General features: G+C 39.9%; 2 protein-coding genes across 3 annotated transcripts in view; both read right to left on the bottom strand.

Moving 5' to 3' along the window:
• Positions 1 to 431: 431 nt before the first annotated feature.
• Positions 432 to 5,400, bottom strand: LOC306942384 (complement C1q-like protein 2). The gene is made up of 5 exons (XM_079528236.1): positions 5,151 to 5,400; positions 4,095 to 4,160; positions 3,214 to 3,276; positions 2,595 to 2,723; positions 432 to 927 (listed from the first exon to the last, which is right to left on the bottom strand). The coding sequence occupies exons 1-5, from the start codon at positions 5,209 to 5,211 to the stop codon at positions 647 to 649; spliced, it is 600 nt and encodes a 199-aa protein (XP_079384362.1). The 5' UTR covers positions 5,212 to 5,400; the 3' UTR covers positions 432 to 646.
• Positions 5,401 to 5,754: 354 nt separating this feature from the next.
• LOC306942581 (uncharacterized protein) overlaps positions 5,755 to 17,136 on the bottom strand; it is a 30,252-nt gene continuing 18,870 nt past the window's right edge. For both annotated transcript variants that reach the window (XM_079528582.1, XM_079528583.1), the window contains 15 exons: positions 16,975 to 17,058; positions 16,676 to 16,738; positions 16,352 to 16,435; positions 16,196 to 16,270; positions 15,646 to 15,729; positions 15,479 to 15,553; positions 13,608 to 13,691; positions 13,452 to 13,526; positions 12,231 to 12,314; positions 12,068 to 12,142; positions 11,271 to 11,360; positions 10,275 to 10,316; positions 9,565 to 9,627; positions 8,445 to 8,507; positions 5,755 to 6,352 (listed from right to left, as the gene is read on the bottom strand). In XM_079528582.1, the coding sequence (XP_079384708.1) occupies positions 6,258 to 6,352; positions 8,445 to 8,507; positions 9,565 to 9,627; positions 10,275 to 10,316; positions 11,271 to 11,360; positions 12,068 to 12,142; positions 12,231 to 12,314; positions 13,452 to 13,526; positions 13,608 to 13,691; positions 15,479 to 15,553; positions 15,646 to 15,729; positions 16,196 to 16,270; positions 16,352 to 16,435; positions 16,676 to 16,738; positions 16,975 to 17,058 (1,136 nt within the window). In that variant the 3' untranslated portion in view covers positions 5,755 to 6,257. The remainder of the gene's footprint in view (positions 6,353 to 8,444; positions 8,508 to 9,564; positions 9,628 to 10,274; positions 10,317 to 11,270; positions 11,361 to 12,067; positions 12,143 to 12,230; positions 12,315 to 13,451; positions 13,527 to 13,607; positions 13,692 to 15,478; positions 15,554 to 15,645; positions 15,730 to 16,195; positions 16,271 to 16,351; positions 16,436 to 16,675; positions 16,739 to 16,974; positions 17,059 to 17,136) is intronic.

Genomic DNA, 17,136 nt, shown 5'->3' with positions numbered 1-17,136 from the left:
AGTACAATTTTGAGGTATTTTTTACTTTACTGGAGGATTTCCAATTTTCAGTATTTTTACTTCTACTCCACTACAGTTCATAGGCACATTTTATTTTACTCCATACAATGATTTGAAAACTTGAGTTACTACTAGTTACTTTGTAGATTTTGATTATTCTTACAAAACATACATTAACCACTTCAGCCACATATACATTTTGGGCATTTGAAAATGGCTCATCTACAAGCTCAATGCAGCTTGTCATGCTATTTTCAAAAGATGTTTTATACATTTCATACATTTGAAAACTTTGGAAAAAACTTTGGAAATTCTGAATAATGACTACTTTCTACTTTCTACGAAGCATATGTCATTTTTTATTTAAGCTATAGCGTGTCATTTGGTGCCACCCTGCAAGCTCCTATCATTGGATTAAATATATATATATTTGTGATTTATTTTTTTACACAAATCTTATCTTCTGGGGGTCCCTGGCACAAAACATTTTCAGATGGGGGTCCAGAAAGTCCACTGATTTACAAGGCATTTGTAGAATCGTCCTCAGGTCTTAATGGGTGCAGTGGTTACGGAAAAGACATTGTGAAACACATTCCTTTGTGTAATACTTTCTTGATAAAAAAAAATGTTTGTGGGGCTCATTCATTCACAAGGGAAACAGTAGGAATCCTGAGAAGAAGCTGAAGTTCCTGGAGTCGTCATAGAGCCGGTAGCTCCCCGGCAGCCCCACGCGCACCGTGTCACCCTCGTCCAGCTCTAGCGACACGCCGTTGGACGTGGCGGCGTAGCCCCCGTGGTCGTTCAGCTGCAGGTTGAACAGGAGCTTCTGGTCGTTCCTGTACAGATAGACGCCCATGTAACCCTTCAGGTAGTCAGTCACTGTGTACCTGAAATAGTACACGCCGCTCACTGGCGCTGTGAACACACCTATGGAGACACAGACCAAGGCAGAGTGGTAACGCAGCTATAGGTTGGATTGATTGATTTAATTGATTGATTGAAGATTTTATTAACAGTTTGTAGAATGGTTACAGTTCAACAAAAGGGCAGTCAATACAAAATCTGCTACGAGGATAAAACCAGAAAAAGCAATAAGACTTACACTGTGCAAAAAGCATTACGGATGTGTATATTACAGGAAACTCCCGTTAAACTTTCCAACAAACTCCGGTAAACTCCTGAATTGTACCATCACACCTGTATATTACCGTATATTACTATTATTGTTTACATCAGAGTCCTCCGTTTTCAATTCATCAGAACATTTAAAGACGTACAAATTTACACTAAAAAAAAACAAAAAAACAGGGAAAAACGTGTATAGTATGGAAAAATATGGGGGGAGACTTTTTTTTTTTTTACAAGGGCCAGTTTCGAATTGCAGACGCCTGTAAGTGCTCTTTGCAAGCGGTGTCTAGGGATTCACATTTCTAAATGGCTGTTGGTATAGGGAATTCCACATTTTAGCGACATTTAGTGGAACCAGTGGTGTGTAAAGTAACTAAGTACATGTACTCAAGTACTGTACTTAAGCACAATTCAGTATTTACAATTTCCAATACTCCACTACATCTCAGAGGAATAACTTTTACTCCACTACAATTATATGACAACATTAGTTACTAGTTACTTTGTAGATTTTGATTAATGAAGCCTGTCGTTAGTTTATACAGGGACACATTAGTCTGCATGCCTATGCTGTAATCAGCTGCTAGGCTGATTACAATCAGCCTAGCTTCCTATTCATCATTCACAGCTGATCATTACGTCACACTTCCATACTCCAATCACGCCTTAATATTCCCTCAACAAGGCAGTCCCTTTAAATACAGCTAACTGCTTCAGGCCTAGTTCACACCTACACAACAAATGTTTGGTCCGTGTGTGATGCCTGATTGCTTTTTGATTGCTGCTCCAATTCATTTTCAATGGGAGTCACATGGTTTGACCAAACATTTTTGTTTGATGAGGGGGGAGCAATCATTAATCAGCGATCAAACACAAATGTTTGATCAAACCATGTGACTCCCATTGGAAAAGCATTGTGGTGGCCCAAAAAAACAAAAAAACGACCAAACATTGCTTGATTGGTGTTTGGTACGTGTGAATGAGGCCTCACAGTAGCTCTGCTTCCATTGCTTCAGACACTGCTGCTGCTGCCAAACGTGCCTCCACCACCCCAGCCTCCACCTTTGGCTCTGAAGTAAACTAGATTCTCTATAGTCTGATTCAATGTTCTATGGCTTTAACGTTAAAGGTTGTATGTTTCAAGACAAGTCTGCTTGACTCAAGTTAAACTGTCTTGATATGTGTGTATTCTTGTATACCCATGGGGGGTTTGGCTAATGTTCTCTGATTTTGCTTAGCATGCTGCTTGGCCAAAATTCAGAGAATATCTCCCATAGCACGGAGCCTTTAACGCCTAGTTTAACTCTATACCATTTGTTGCAATAAATGGTCAATCTTCTTTGACGTGAGTGTTTCCCATCGAAATTATTACAAAACACACTAAACACTACAGTATACTGTAGCGCGTGTGCATGTGTCTTTGCCGTTTAGTGTACTATATTGGGTGTGCTTGGTACTGGTAGTACCTGTCGTCTGGTTGTACGCCTGGCCCACGTTAGTGAGGATTTTGGAGTAAACCAGTGTAGTCTCGTCATCAAAAGGCCCCACAGATCCTGCGTCTGTCAGACCAGCAGTGAAAGCCACTTTCAGTCTGTCTGTGAACACACGTGAGACAACAGTTGGTCACATTCTGTGGTGGAAAAAGTACTCCCATTTCTTACTTAAGTTACAATGCAGAATTTCAAAATGTACTTAAAAAGTAACAGTAATACTAAAAGTACAAAAGTATTTGTAACTGCGACACGTTGTGAGCTTGTATATCAGCAAATGTTCCCCCGAGAATACGAATGCTATAGGGTTCAAGTGTTAATGTATCACACAAAGATTTGGCAGCAGCCCCTGTAGTAACTCTGAGGGCCCCTTAGGGGTCCCAGTCCCCCTGTTGAAGATCTATATAGTAACTCTGAGGGCCCCTTAGGGGTCCCAGTCCCCCTGTTGAAGATCTATATAGTAACTCTGAGGGCCCCTTAGGGATCCCAGTCCCCCTGTTGAAGATCTATATAGTAACTCTGAGGGCCCCTTAGGGGTCCCGGACCCCCTGTTGAAGATCTAAATGCCATATGGGATGAAAGATGAAAGTCTAACCTGAGGTTCGCGCTGTCAGACGCTCCAGCTGACTGAAGGTCTGGTTCAGTCGGATCTCCAACGCTAAACACACATTCCACACGTCAGTCATTTCAGCCTTTATTCAGACCACAGGTCATTCACATTTGTCCGTAACTCACGGCCTGGACAATCAACACGTCTATGTATTCTGTTTGTGGTGTATCTTGGTGTATGTACATTTTGTACAGTGTCTTGTAAGCCTGTGCGGGCTGGGCATCTTGTAGTGCAGGACTGGCCTCGCGTAGCGATACTAATATCTGCGTGGATATTAGTCTCGTGACTCTCGTCCCTCTCAGTGTTTTTTCTGCAATGTCCCGCCCCATATTTGCATACTGGGCCCTGGTTGGTTATAGCCAGGTTCCAGACGAATCTGGTTGGCTCGTCACCATTTCGACCATGGAGTCCTCCCACAATTGAGAGGGGCCAGACTTAATCTGCCTGGGGCAATATGCATTGCAAAAGGCAAATGAAGGCTGGCTATACGAGGCTAGTTCAGGACACTATAGTAAAAAAAAATCTATCTATCTATCTATCTATCTATCTATCTATCTATCTATCTATCTGTTACTGTATGAATACTGTTGAAAATCACCTTGATTTCTCAGAGAATCAAACAAACATTAAAGTCCATATAGACTTGGCTGGCAAACGATTTACGTCATAAGTTCCCCAATCAGGGACCTCTATTCAAAGTGGGACTTATTTTTTTGCTGTGATATTTGAATCCATTTGTAAACACCACTTGGAAATGAATTCCACACCAAAGTTCCAGACTGATATCTACGCAGTGATATTAGGCCATGCCAGGCACTATACCTTTAGTTGTATATCTGACCATAAACCCAATCGTCACTGATTACCTTCTGTGTATGCTTCAGCTGTGTCCAGTCTGTCTGTAACTGCAGCACCCAGGTCAGCTGTACGGCCTGGAACAATGACACACACACGCACACGCACAAACACGTATTCATGTTAAACGTGTCATAATACACTGTACAGTAGGGGTGTAACGATATAGTAACTGCATCTTAAAATCGATTTTAATTTCAGGAATCAAAGTATATCGAAATGAAAACAGCAACATTGACTATGTATCGTATCGTATCGTTTTGCAATGCAAATAATCGGTATCGAATCGTTTTGCAATGCAAATAATCGATTGTATCAATGCTACATTTTTGTGCGTGGTATTTAGCAATTTTTAGAAGACGGGTTTAATTACTTAGTTTAAAATAATGTCAATGTATTTTACTGTATCGATTTCAAATCATTGAATCGTATCGTATCGTATCGCCATAATGAACCATGTAACGTATCGTCAACCATGTATCGTGATACGTATCGTATCGCTGTTAAAATGTATCGTTACACCCCTACTGTACAGAATGTACAGTACAGGATGACGGACAGACGGAATGGATCGATAGACATACAGATAGATATAGATCACTGGTTCTCAACCCCCCCCCCTCCTCAGAGGTCCTTGAGGGGGTTCTAAATCATTGGTTCCCAAAACACTGATATTGGTCACGAGCAAATTAATGTCCCTTTGATTATTTGTTTTCCTGCCTTTTCTTATTATTTCAAAAGGATTTTCAAAAATAAATAAATAAACAAAAGAAAATCAAATAAATCCCCCAAAATTGTAGAGAAAAGAGCAGATTTACAAGCTCACAACACATCTCAGTGTGCTCCCGGAGACACTTTAATGTCTCTTTTGCGTTGCGTGCTAAAAATGTTCTTAGATTGATAGCTTTATAGGGCCCCAAATGGACTGTAACTCAGCGATTATACAGATAAAGATGTAACCAACCGAACCCGTAACAGGTCGGTTTGGTTACATTTGTAGAATCTCTGAGTTCAGAGGGGGTCCCTGAAATGAAAAGGGTTGAGAATCTCGTGGAGATGGGCTATACCTGCAGTATTCTCCAAGTCCTTCAGAAGTCTGTCGCTGCCGTCGCTGATTTGAACCATCATATCTGGTGGAATGTGTAAACATGCCAAGAAAGAGAACTATAACCAGGGTTGAATGTGCTGTGGGTTTCAAAATTGTTCGATTTGTTTTATTATATTATTAAAGAATAACCAAAACGAATTGTTGTCGCTACAGTTGTGGTGTGTGGACTCACTCAGCTATCTACTACTTGAGTAAGAACAATTTTTAAAATGTTGCATTCATTGTTATCGTTGTGGTTATCATTCTTGGCATAGACAACAGTTTGAATCAGTTTCACAGTGGAACATGCATTGACAAATGCATGGTGATTGGTGTTATGAAAGGACACCGCGTGCAGCGTGCGTGCACACACACACACACACGCACACGCACAATTAGGACGCGCAAAATTAGGATGTTTTAGTAATATCGTTCCTGCTGTTCAGATTGAGGCTTTAACCATATCCGAGACAATTAAGATAAATGGAAGTTGCTTCTGAACATAATTGCGAATTTGACCCCTTCAAATGCTCTAATTATAAAATAACCAAAAAATTGTTTTAATCCGTGCGCGCACACATACGTTCAGAATACATTTTATTGATTGAAATAAAATGACAATCCACACAGTTTGACAGTACATACATGGTCCACATGTATGACATGCAGCAACAACAACAACATCAACACAACAACAATGACATCGACAACAAAACAACAACAACACAACACTTATACTGTACAGAGTCCTGTTAGGTTGATTAGAACAGAGAACGTCACACATACATACTGTACGACGGTACTTCTCAATCACCGCCATAGAACTTATCCTCTCTGTTGACTGAAAACCTCACACTGTATGTGACCAGGATTCAGATTCAAAAGTAGCAAAGAATAGCAGATCTACAAGCTCAGTGTGTGATACTGTGTATGGGGCATGGATTTACCCCGCCCAAAAAAAACGTTAAATAATAATAAATGTATGTAGGGTCCCTGCTTCATCTGTCTCTCCCCGCTAAAGGGTTATGGGCCAGAAAAACGTTCCTTCTTATCAGTTCAGTATATCTAAATAAATATATTCAGCCTTTTATCTCCACGGCAACCACTGGAAAAAAGCACCTGAGTTTTCCTTCTTCAATTCTTCCACCTGGCTCTCCGCGACAGCCAGTCTGCCATCCAGGACTGAAAGAACAAAAACACACCCTTTAGTTTCCACTTCCACTCTCTCAACTCTCCCATTTGATGATGATTAACTAACACATCGTCCTCTAGTAATGATCAATAGAGCAGTGGTTCTCAAACGTTTTCTTGCCAAGGACCCCCAAATTGACACGTAGTAGCCAGCAGACTCCCTGCATCTGAAAATATGTTGTGCCAGGGACCCCCAGAAGAGAAGATTTATGTGGGGGGGGGGGAAAGAAGCTCGCAGAACGGCACAAATTGAGGCGTCATAAGCTTGCAGATCTGCTATTTTTGAATAGTGTTGGATAGTGTTGAAAATGATTGTGATGCTATGTTAATACATTTTGCTGGGGACCTCCCCAAGGACCCCTAGGGGTCCCCGAACCGAGAACCAATGCAATAGAGTACCGAATAGAAGTCCTGATGTCACTCCTTCTACCCCTGGGCCACGTTAGCATTTGAAAATGCCATATAGGGTCATATTAGATCGTGTCATGTATATAGATACATACAGTAGATCCAAAAAGCCTGCCGATTATGTCTGGGATGTGGGCTCTGTGTTTTTTCACATTTTTATTGATGAAAAGACAGAGACAACAAAACAAACAAAAGACAAAACGAAAAAAAGAAAAAAGGAGAAAGACAAAAACTAAAAACAAAAACAAGGCTGCATTTTTCATATTACAAGATACATTAATTTAAATCCTCATGCATTATCGCTAGGCTGGCTCTGTGTCGTTTATGATATTGAATTACTTGATGACGTCTGTGTTTGCAGAACATTCATTTATTTTCTTCTCTTTGGATAAATTGGTACTTTTTCACCATCAGTTGATGCTTCGTCATTATGAGTCAAATCACCTGGCTCATTTGTTTATTTTTGGAACATATATAACAGATTTTCTATAGAAAAACTTGGTGACCCAGGGTGATAGCGGCCTCTAGCGGCAGCAATCTAGTACTGCTGGTTTTGTGGTTCTCAACCTGTGGGCCGGCAGGGGACCACTGGCGGGACGTGGGGATATTGCAAGTGGGCCCAAGAATAATAATAAATAACATTTTTAATGATAATATAATGTTAATATTTAAAAACATTCATGTAAGAATAAAATTCATAGTCTTTTTCAGATACATGCAATCGATTGATCATTAAAAGAAAAAGGCTCTGAAAATGCAGCCCACTGAACGTGTAAAGTGGACAGATGGATGGGCCCGCTGGGCCGTGAACTGATGAGTGAGTCCTGATCCAGAAAAAGTTGAGAACCACTGTAGTACTAGTAGTACTACAGTAGTAGTACTAGTACTTGTACTACTTGTTTTTAGTTTTTGTCTTTCTTCTTTTTTCTTTTTTTCGTTTTGTCTTTTTTTTGTTTTGTTGTCTCTGTCTTTTCATCAATAAAAATTAAGTGAAAAAAACAAAAAGAAACTACTACTGATTTTCCATCCGACCAGGACCTCTATTATGGCTGGTTATCCATCCGACCAGGACCTCTAGTATGGCTGGTTATCCATCCGACCAGGACCTCTAGTATGGCTGGTTATCCATCTGACCAGGACCTCTAGTATGGCTGGTTATCGCAGTTCAGTGTCCGACTCCTTGAACTAGACACTGAACCCCTAAGCCCTAACTGCTCCCGACAAGTTGGTGGTGCCTTGCATGTTTTCCTCCGCCGTCGGTGTATGAATGTGTGAGTGTGTGTGTGTGTGTGTGTGTGTGTGTGTGTGTGTGTGTGTGTGTGTGTGTGTGTGTGTGTGTGTGTGTGTGTGTGTGTGTGTGTGTGTGTGTGTGTGTGTGTGTGTGTGTATGGATGAATGAATGAATTGTAAAGCGCTTGGATAAACCCGTTTGCCATGACAGTTTCTGACAATGTAGTTGTAGCAAAATATCCTCTGTGTTATAGTATGCTGCAACGTTGGTTTTGGAGTGGTACTTCTGTGGTTTGTTTTGCATGGAATACTGGGAATTGCAGTTCTAACAGCCAATAGAGCTATCAGGTTCAGGTGTCACCAAAAAGACTACAAAAATGGACACAGTACAACTTAATAAAATAGACAATGTTCCCTTCATAATGGCATTATGTAGTTCTGTTACCTGTGGTTTTGTTATCACTGGCATCCATTCTTGTCAACATCCCAGTCAGTTCAACATCTTGAGCTGAAATGATAATCAATATGTTATCAACCGGCATTTAACCACTAAACCCATTAAGACCTGAGGCCGATTCTACAAATCATCTGTGTCAGGTGGAAACTCTATGTCCAACTCTACTAAAATTAGACTTAGATTGGATTTCAAATAACTAAAATATGAATAAACCTAAATGGAATTCTATTCAAAAGACTATGACTAAAACTACATCAACATTTGCCAACAAGCCAACAAGCTCAAGTTGCGAGCTTGTAGATCAGCTATCTTCGGTTCATATTCGCCCCAGAATAGGGATGCGTTGATTGATAGTATTGATTGATTGTCATGTTGCTGATCTACTGTTAATATAACTGTACCTTTTATCTTGGAGGCTTGGGCTGAAATGATTAAAGTTATAAAGTATAGAAAAGCATTCAGTAGAGTACAGTAGAATATGAAATTATTAAAGTTATAAAGTATTAGTAAAGCTTATATAGTAGAGTAAAGTAAAATATGACATTATTTAAGGTATCAATTAGACAAGTATTAGTAAAGAATATATAAAAGAGTATAGTAGAATATGAAATGATTAAAGGTATCAATTAGTAAAGTATTTAGTGGAACAGTGGTTCCCAAACTGGAGGTTGGGACACCCAGGGGGTGCCCGAATAGTTTTGGGGGTCCCTAGATGATGAACATACTGTAGTATAAGTGTATACAGGGTATCTGCACAGTGCACATATCTAAAGTTACCATTTGATGACTTTTCTTTTTTTTTTTTTTTTACTTTTTAATAAAACATTTGCAGAATTGTCAATTATTACGTAAGAAAGAGGAAAACATTGTGAAAATAGCCGATCTACAAGCTCACAACGCCTTGCACTGTTGTGAGCTTCTAGACCAGCTATTTTCGCAATATTCATCTGTGGAACCGAGTCAAACTAAATAGTAGGCCAATGACTACAATTCCACATGCTTATCAGGGTGGGGGTCCCGAGTTCATTAGGATTATTTTGGGGGGTCGTGGCCTGAAGAGTTTGGGAACCTTTGTAGTACAGAATAGTAAAGCAGAATGAACAGTCACCTGAACAGTTCCTCTTGACTAACTGGATATGTCTGTCAGTGTTCGACAGTCTGCGGGTGAACCCTGAACGAAGATCACAGAAAACATCAGTACAGTCTGAACGTTACACACTTTACATTCAATAATAACAAGAGTAAGAACAGAAGAAGACGACGATGACTATGAAAAGATGATGAAAGAAAGATCTTATACTGTATAGCCTCAAGCCAACACGCAGAAGTTGAAAGCTATGAGGTGTCTACAAAGAAAGAAAGGATATTCCTAGAAGATATAATAGATGTGAATAGCTAATTAATTAATTCATAAAACATTTTAAGACCTTTTTAACACCTCTAAAATGCATTTAGTAATCAACAAAGTATACTATAAATCATGGTCAAACATTGGCCAAAATGTCAAATATTACCTTTAAGATTTTTTTGAAAATATCTGATGTACATGAGCATGTAGAATGTAGATCACCTTTTTCACATTTTTTTATCTGTTAAACTAAGTCACATGTGATTATTTTGGGGGGTCGCGGCCTAAAAACAATGCCCTAATTAAGCTTGGAAGGTAACAGCGTGCCCCATTCGGATAACGTGTGCATGTGATGTAACTGGTGACCTAATCAGGTGTTGTGATGCTGCTTTGAGTTGTCTGCCTGAACCACAGTAGCTCCTTCAGGCTTCGCATCAAATATTATGTTATGAAAACGTCCTTGAACTTACCTGTCACTCTGTTGTCTATAGATAATAGCTGGGCAGCATGAGCTGAAATTAAGCCATTAAACAAAACATGAATGTTCAAATTATTTAACACTGATGGGACAAGATTCTGAGATTAGCTGCACACAGAGACATACTGTACACAAAGACCAAAACATAAATCTCTGTTCCCAGACTTCCACCTCGTGGTGATAACAAAGAGAGACAGACAAGGCAGATGGCTTCTTGGTTACAGTGGGTGACAATATTATCACACAAAAAGATGAAATTACCTACCTAGGTTCCATCCTGGAGGCAAATTAACAAGAAGCAACAAGTGCTCCTCTTCTGTCCAATATGGTATATTATACTGTCTAAAAACTAGCTATACCGACTAATAAATGCTGTCTAATGCGCATTATACTATAATTACTAATAATTACTGTCAATTAATTTTCTCCACCAGCCGAAGGCATGGGGAGAGTATGTTTTGCACTCGTCCGTCCGTCCGTCCGTCCGTCCGTCCGTCCGTCCGTGTGTGTTTGTGTGTCTGTCCGTCCGTCTGATATTTTTAGACAGTCTACTGTCTGAATGGATGTCGGGTCTACTTAATTAATGGATGTTAAATCTACTAAATAGTCTGTCTGAATGGAGTATGCGTCTGTATTACTTGTACGTGTATTAATTGCAGCCAATCTGTATGAAATACGAAAAGAATCTGAGTGATACATGTTCACCACATGACTCCGGAGCGAGTTGTGTGGGTCTTGGAAAAAAAATCTGTAGAAGAACAAAATGCTAAATTTCGATTGTAACGACAAACAGTTCATACTGTATATATGCCCATGAGGCCGATTTGAAAAGAACTACGGTGGAGTGTCTTACTTGGCGTACTGGTAGTGTGCACGAAATATTTCACACTGGCATATACAGAAAAAAACCATAAATCTCTGTCCCTGGACTTCCACTAGTGATAACAAAGAGAGGCAGACAGGAAAATAAACCCATAGATGAACAAACCTGCAGTCTCATTCTTCACCTCCACCAGCGTGTTCTCCAACTCAAACAGTTTAGACTCCTGATCGGATTGGCTCAAACTGAACATCAACGCTGAGAGGAGACAGTGGACAAACTGAACGTTAACAAGAAGCAATGAGTGCTTGGGGGAAAAAAGTGAATTATTATTATTATAATTTGTTTTATTAGCATCATCATGACATGATTTAGTTTATTTTTATTTGACTAGAAATGCAGCAATGTTGAAATTTGATTTCTTTATTTCCTTCTATGAGATTACTTAAATCTCAAAAAAGGAGGGCATAATACGCTTCGGCTTCAGCCCTTTCCTTTTCGGTCAATTGTATCATGTCAATCTTTTTTTCTGTATGTAATAATGCTGGGATAAACCATGACAAAGACAAATAAACTAAACTAAAACTAACTAAACTCGTCTGCTCTCTAAATATTGTCTAATGTATATTATACTGACTAAATAAATACTGTCTAATGTATGGTCTACTGTCTGAATCACTGAATGGATGTTGAGTCTAATGTAGGTTTTTTTTCTTGCACGATTTTGACTGAGAGATTGAATCAGTCTGATTGCATAACATGAAAAATGTTATGCAATAATTCCATTTGAGCTGTGGGGAGTCTGATTTAACATACTTGCTTGGTTTCTCCCAATAAATCATAATAAATATCCTATTTCTTTCAAAGTATGTGTTATAAATGTTGTGTCTTATGATCTACTGTATGAATGGATTATGAGTAATGTATCGTTTTACAATCAACCAAAACAATGTAAAACTATTTACCTTCTTTTTCTGTCTGACTGTCTTTCAGTCTGGACTCCATAGAAGATAACTCAGCTGACAGACCTGATAGTTGGACTGAAATAATCGAATAAGGAAATATATACATGCATAAATAACGAGAGACAGACAGGAATACAATGTTTGGATGTTTGGATGTACAAACCTGCAATGTCATTCCTCACTTCCTCCAGCTTGTTCTCAGTAGAGGTCAGTTTAGTGTCTACAGATGACAGCTGGGCAGCATGAGCTGAAATTAAGAAGATAAATAGCATAGCATAGCATAATATGCTATAAACACGTGCACATTTCATTTTTGGAAATATATACAGTATTAGCCTGGCTCCAGCCCTGAATCGCTAGCCACGCCCATTAAGAAAATGTGTTCTGGCGATTGAAACAAAATGAAAATTCAGTGTCAGGCTACTGTTTGATATGTTTGATAAACTAAACCTTACCCGTTGTGAGATATTGCCCCCCCCCCCTTGTGGCCGCAGGGGGTACTGTGCGTTTTCGCATTTTTAATTCACTAATAAATTCATTATTAATCATTAATGTGTAAAATCGAAAAAAGGGCTTCGTTAAGACCTCCATATTATTATGGTCAATGCCTGTGTGAAAAGTGGGAGTGATTGGTGCAGGCAATGAGGAGATACGGCGGTGTTTCTGACAGACAGACAGACAGACACACACACATTCAGACATTGTCAGAATTATAGTATGATTATAGTATGATTATAGTATGATGATATAGTATGATGATGATGATGATGATGATGATATCACAATATAACAATTTAATAATGTTGGGCAAATGTTAGTTTTTTTCTTCCTTCGACAAATGTAATGACAAGCTAACAATGCGTCACATTGGCAAATGTTGACAAACAGACAAATCCTCTCTTATGGGGGTCCCTGGCACAACATATTATCAAATGGGGGTCCCCATGACCAAATACATATCAATTTGGGGGTCATTAATGACAATGTTTGAGAACCACCCATGTAGTCTACTGACTGAATGGATGATGCGTCTAATCATGCATAGTGTGTCCCTTTTACAATAGCCTGGCCAGCAACCATGATTTCTGGTATAGAGGGGCGGGTGCCACCAGGATCACGGCATTGGATCATATTGGTTCTGAGCGCCCGCCCCCGCCCGAGGGGCGAAGGGCCCCTCCCCTCCCTGGTAGAAAACAGCGGACAACACTGACGGCATCAAATTTGGAGTGACGCCCATCCGCACTGTAGTTCACTCCCACTCCTAGACCAGGAAATGTGTCTCGTTTCCCCAGGCTTTTCTTTTTGAGCCGAATGCGAACGAAAGTAAAAGCCTGGGTACCGAGTCTACTTTTACAACAACCAAACACAAGTGAAATCTACATACCTTCTTTTTCTGTCTGACTGTCTTTCAGTCTGGACTCCATAGAAGATAACTCGTCTGACAGACCTGATAGTTGGACTGAAATAATCGAATAAGGAAATAAATACATGCATAAATAACGAGAGACAGACAGGAATACAAATGTTTGGATGTACAAACCTGGAATGTCACTCCTCACTTCCTCCAGCTTGTTCTCAGTAGAGGTTAGTCTAGTGTCTACAGATGACAGCTGGGCAGCGTGAGCTGAAATTAAGAAGATAAATAGCATAGCGTAAGATGCTATGAACACGTGCATATTTCTTTTTTGGAAATGTATACCGTTTGATATGTTTGATAAATATCACAATATAACGATTCAATTCTTTCAAGTTTTTTTCTTCCTAAACATTTTCTCAAAATGTTTCGACAAATGTAACCATTCACAAGCTGACAATGCGTCACATTGGCAAATGTTAACAAACAGACAAATTCTCTCTTATGGGGGTCCCTGGCACAACATATTATCAAATGGGGGTCCCCATGACCAAATACATATCAATTTGGGGGTCCTTGACATGACAATGTTTGAGAACCACCTGTGTAGTCTACTGACTGAATGGATGATGTGTCTAATGCATAGTGTGTCCCTTTTACAATAGCCTGCCCAGCCACCGTGATTTCTGGTATAGAGGGGCGGGACGTGGCACCAGGATCACGGCATTGGATCATAATGGTTCACCGATCTGAGCGCCCGCCCCCGCCCGAGGGGCGGAGGGCATGAGCTGAAATGAACCATTAAAACATAACATGAATGTTGTAGTTTAATGTTGAAGTTTCATTCCTTTGCTCTTAAGTCCTTTCATTGAAGCAGCAGTGAGAAGAGGACAGATCAACCTGTGTTGTGTGTCTTCAACTGGTCCAGTTGTGTCTGGCTGGCTGTCACTCTGTTCTCCAACTCAGACAGTTTAGACTCCTGATCTGATTGGCTCGTCTGCTGTCTAAATAATTATTGTCTAATGTATAATGTGTTTATTTATTTTTATTTATTATTATTTATTTATTTTTCATTTCAGTTATGGTTTTACATGATTATATTCATTTTACTTTGTACTTTTTTACATATTCCATAATAGAAAAGAAAAGGAGCAGGAAGAAGATAAATCATTATAGTATAACATGTTGTGCAATGTTAGACAGTATTTATTTAGTCAGTATAATAATTATACTGACTAAATAAATACTGTCTAATGTATAGTCTACTGTCTGAAATTTGGATGTGTCTAATGTAGGTTTTTTTCTTGCACGATTTTGACTGAGAGATTGTCTGTTCGAATCAGTCTGCATAACATAAAAAAAATTATGAAATAGAGAATCATTCCATTTGAGCTGTGGGGAGTCTGATTTAACAGACTTGCTTGGAGTTCTCCCAATAAATCATAATATATATCCTATTTCTTTCAAAGCATTTGTTCATTAATATAACAAATTAGGCCAATCTCTAAGTCGAATCATGCAAAAACAAAACAACAAAAAAAAGCAGACTAATCGACAAAGAGATTGGTAGTCGACTAAGACTCAATCGATCGATTAGACGTATAATCGACGTCAGCCCTAGTCTAATGTATAGACTACATGGATGTTGTGTCTAATGTATAGTCTACAAACTGAATAAATGTTGTGTCTTATGATCTACTGTATGAATGGATTATGAGTAATGTATCGTTTTACAATGGCTCCTGGAAATGATCCAGCTTAGGTGGTTCGGGCATTTGGTTAGGATGCCTCTCGGGCGACTCCCTAGGGAGGTCATCTAGGCATGCCCCACTGGGAGGAGACCCCGGGGCAGACCAAGGCGCAGTTGGAGGAAACACATCGACTCACTGGCCTTGGAACGTCTCGGGATCCCCCAGGAGGAAGTCACTAATGTTGCTCTGGAGAGGGAAGTCTGGAGCTCTCTGATGGAGCTGTTTCACCCGCCACCCGACTACGGATAAGCGGTTGAAGATGGATGGATCGTTTTACAATCAACCAAACAATGTCAAACTATTTACCTTCTTTTTCTGTCTGACTGTCTTTCAGTCTGGACTCCATAGAAGATAACTCAGCTGACACACCTGATAGTTGGACTGAAATAATCGAATAAGGAATGCATAAGGACATGCATAAACAACGAGAGACAGACAGGAATACAAATGTTTGGATGTTTGGATGTACAAACCTGCAATGTCATTCCTCACTTCCTCCAGCTTGTTCTCAGTAGAGGTCAGTTTAGTGTCTACAGATGACAGCTGTGCAGCGTGAGCTGAAATTAAGAAGATAAATAGCATAGCATAATAAGCTATAAACGCGTGCACATTTCTATGTATACTGTTTGATATGTTTGATAAATATCACAATTTAATAATGTTGGTCAAATTTTAGTTTTTTTTTTACAATAGCCTGGCCAGCCACCGTGATTTGTGGTATAGAGGGGCGGGACGTGGCACCGGGATCACGGCGTTGGATCATATTGGTTCACCGATCTGAGCGCCCGCCCCCACCCGAGGGGCGGAGGGCCCCTCCCCTCCCTGGTATAAAACAGCGGACAACACTGACGTCACCAAATTTGGAGTGACGGCCATCCGCACTTTAGTTCACTCCCACTCCTAGACCAGGAAATGTGTCTCGTTTCCCCAGGCTTTTCTTTTTGAGCCGAATGCGAACGAAAATAAAAGCCTGGGTACCGAGGCTACTTTTACAACAACCAAACACAAGTGAAATCTACATACCTTCTTTTTCTGCCTGACTGTCTTTCAGTCTGGACTCCATAGAAGATAACTCGTCTGACAGACCTGATAGTTGGACTGAAATAATCGAATAAGGAAATAAATACATGCATAAATAACGAGAGACAGACAGGAATGCAAATGTTTGGATGTACAAACCTGGAATGTCATTCCTCACTTCCTCCAGCTTGTTCTCAGTAGAGGTTAGTCTAGTGTCTACAGATGACAGCTGGGCAGCGTGAGCTGAAATTAAGAAGATAAATAGCATATCATAATATGCTATTTAGCTGTATACTGTTTGATACGTTTGATAAATATCACAATATAACAATTTAATAATGTTGGGCACATTTTTTAAACATTTTCTCAAAATGTTTCGACAAATGTAACCATTTATTTAGACATGCCCAGAATAGGGATGCTCGGGTTCATGAATTTAAGTACACCACTGAAGAGAATAGAATAGATTGGAATATATATCACCTGTCTCCTGGTTATTCCACTCTTCCATCAGTGTTTCTCCATCTCTCAGTCTGTCCTCGACAGCTGTAGAACATTTAAAACATTCAATTAAATATTTACCTTCCTGGTTTCAAGGTGTTCTTCATTGTTACGTCTTGCGTAAAAGTCTTTCTACATCTTGTGCTCGACAAAGCCGGATGCACCACGATGGATTTGAACCCACAACCTCCACGGTGGGCAGCTGCTTTACCAGTGCGCCACCTGAGCGCCCTTTAGGTATCGACGCTTTTACTGTTAGAGATGGTGTGAATATTACTGACCCGTCACCTGAGCCTTCATCTCCTCTAAATGGACCAGACTGGAGTTCAGACGAACGGCCAGGGCTTCCATCTCTGACAGCTGGCCTGGACACAGCAAAAAAGACACAAAAGTTGCAGTAAAATCATATATATCATCTGTCTGTCAGGAGGAAACCTAACTTT

The sequence above is a fragment of the Electrona antarctica genome (assembly GCF_951216825.1).
Source record: "Electrona antarctica genome assembly, chromosome: 18".
NCBI lineage: Eukaryota > Metazoa > Chordata > Actinopteri > Myctophiformes > Myctophidae > Electrona > Electrona antarctica.
This window is presented reverse-complemented; position numbering and strand designations above follow the sequence as displayed.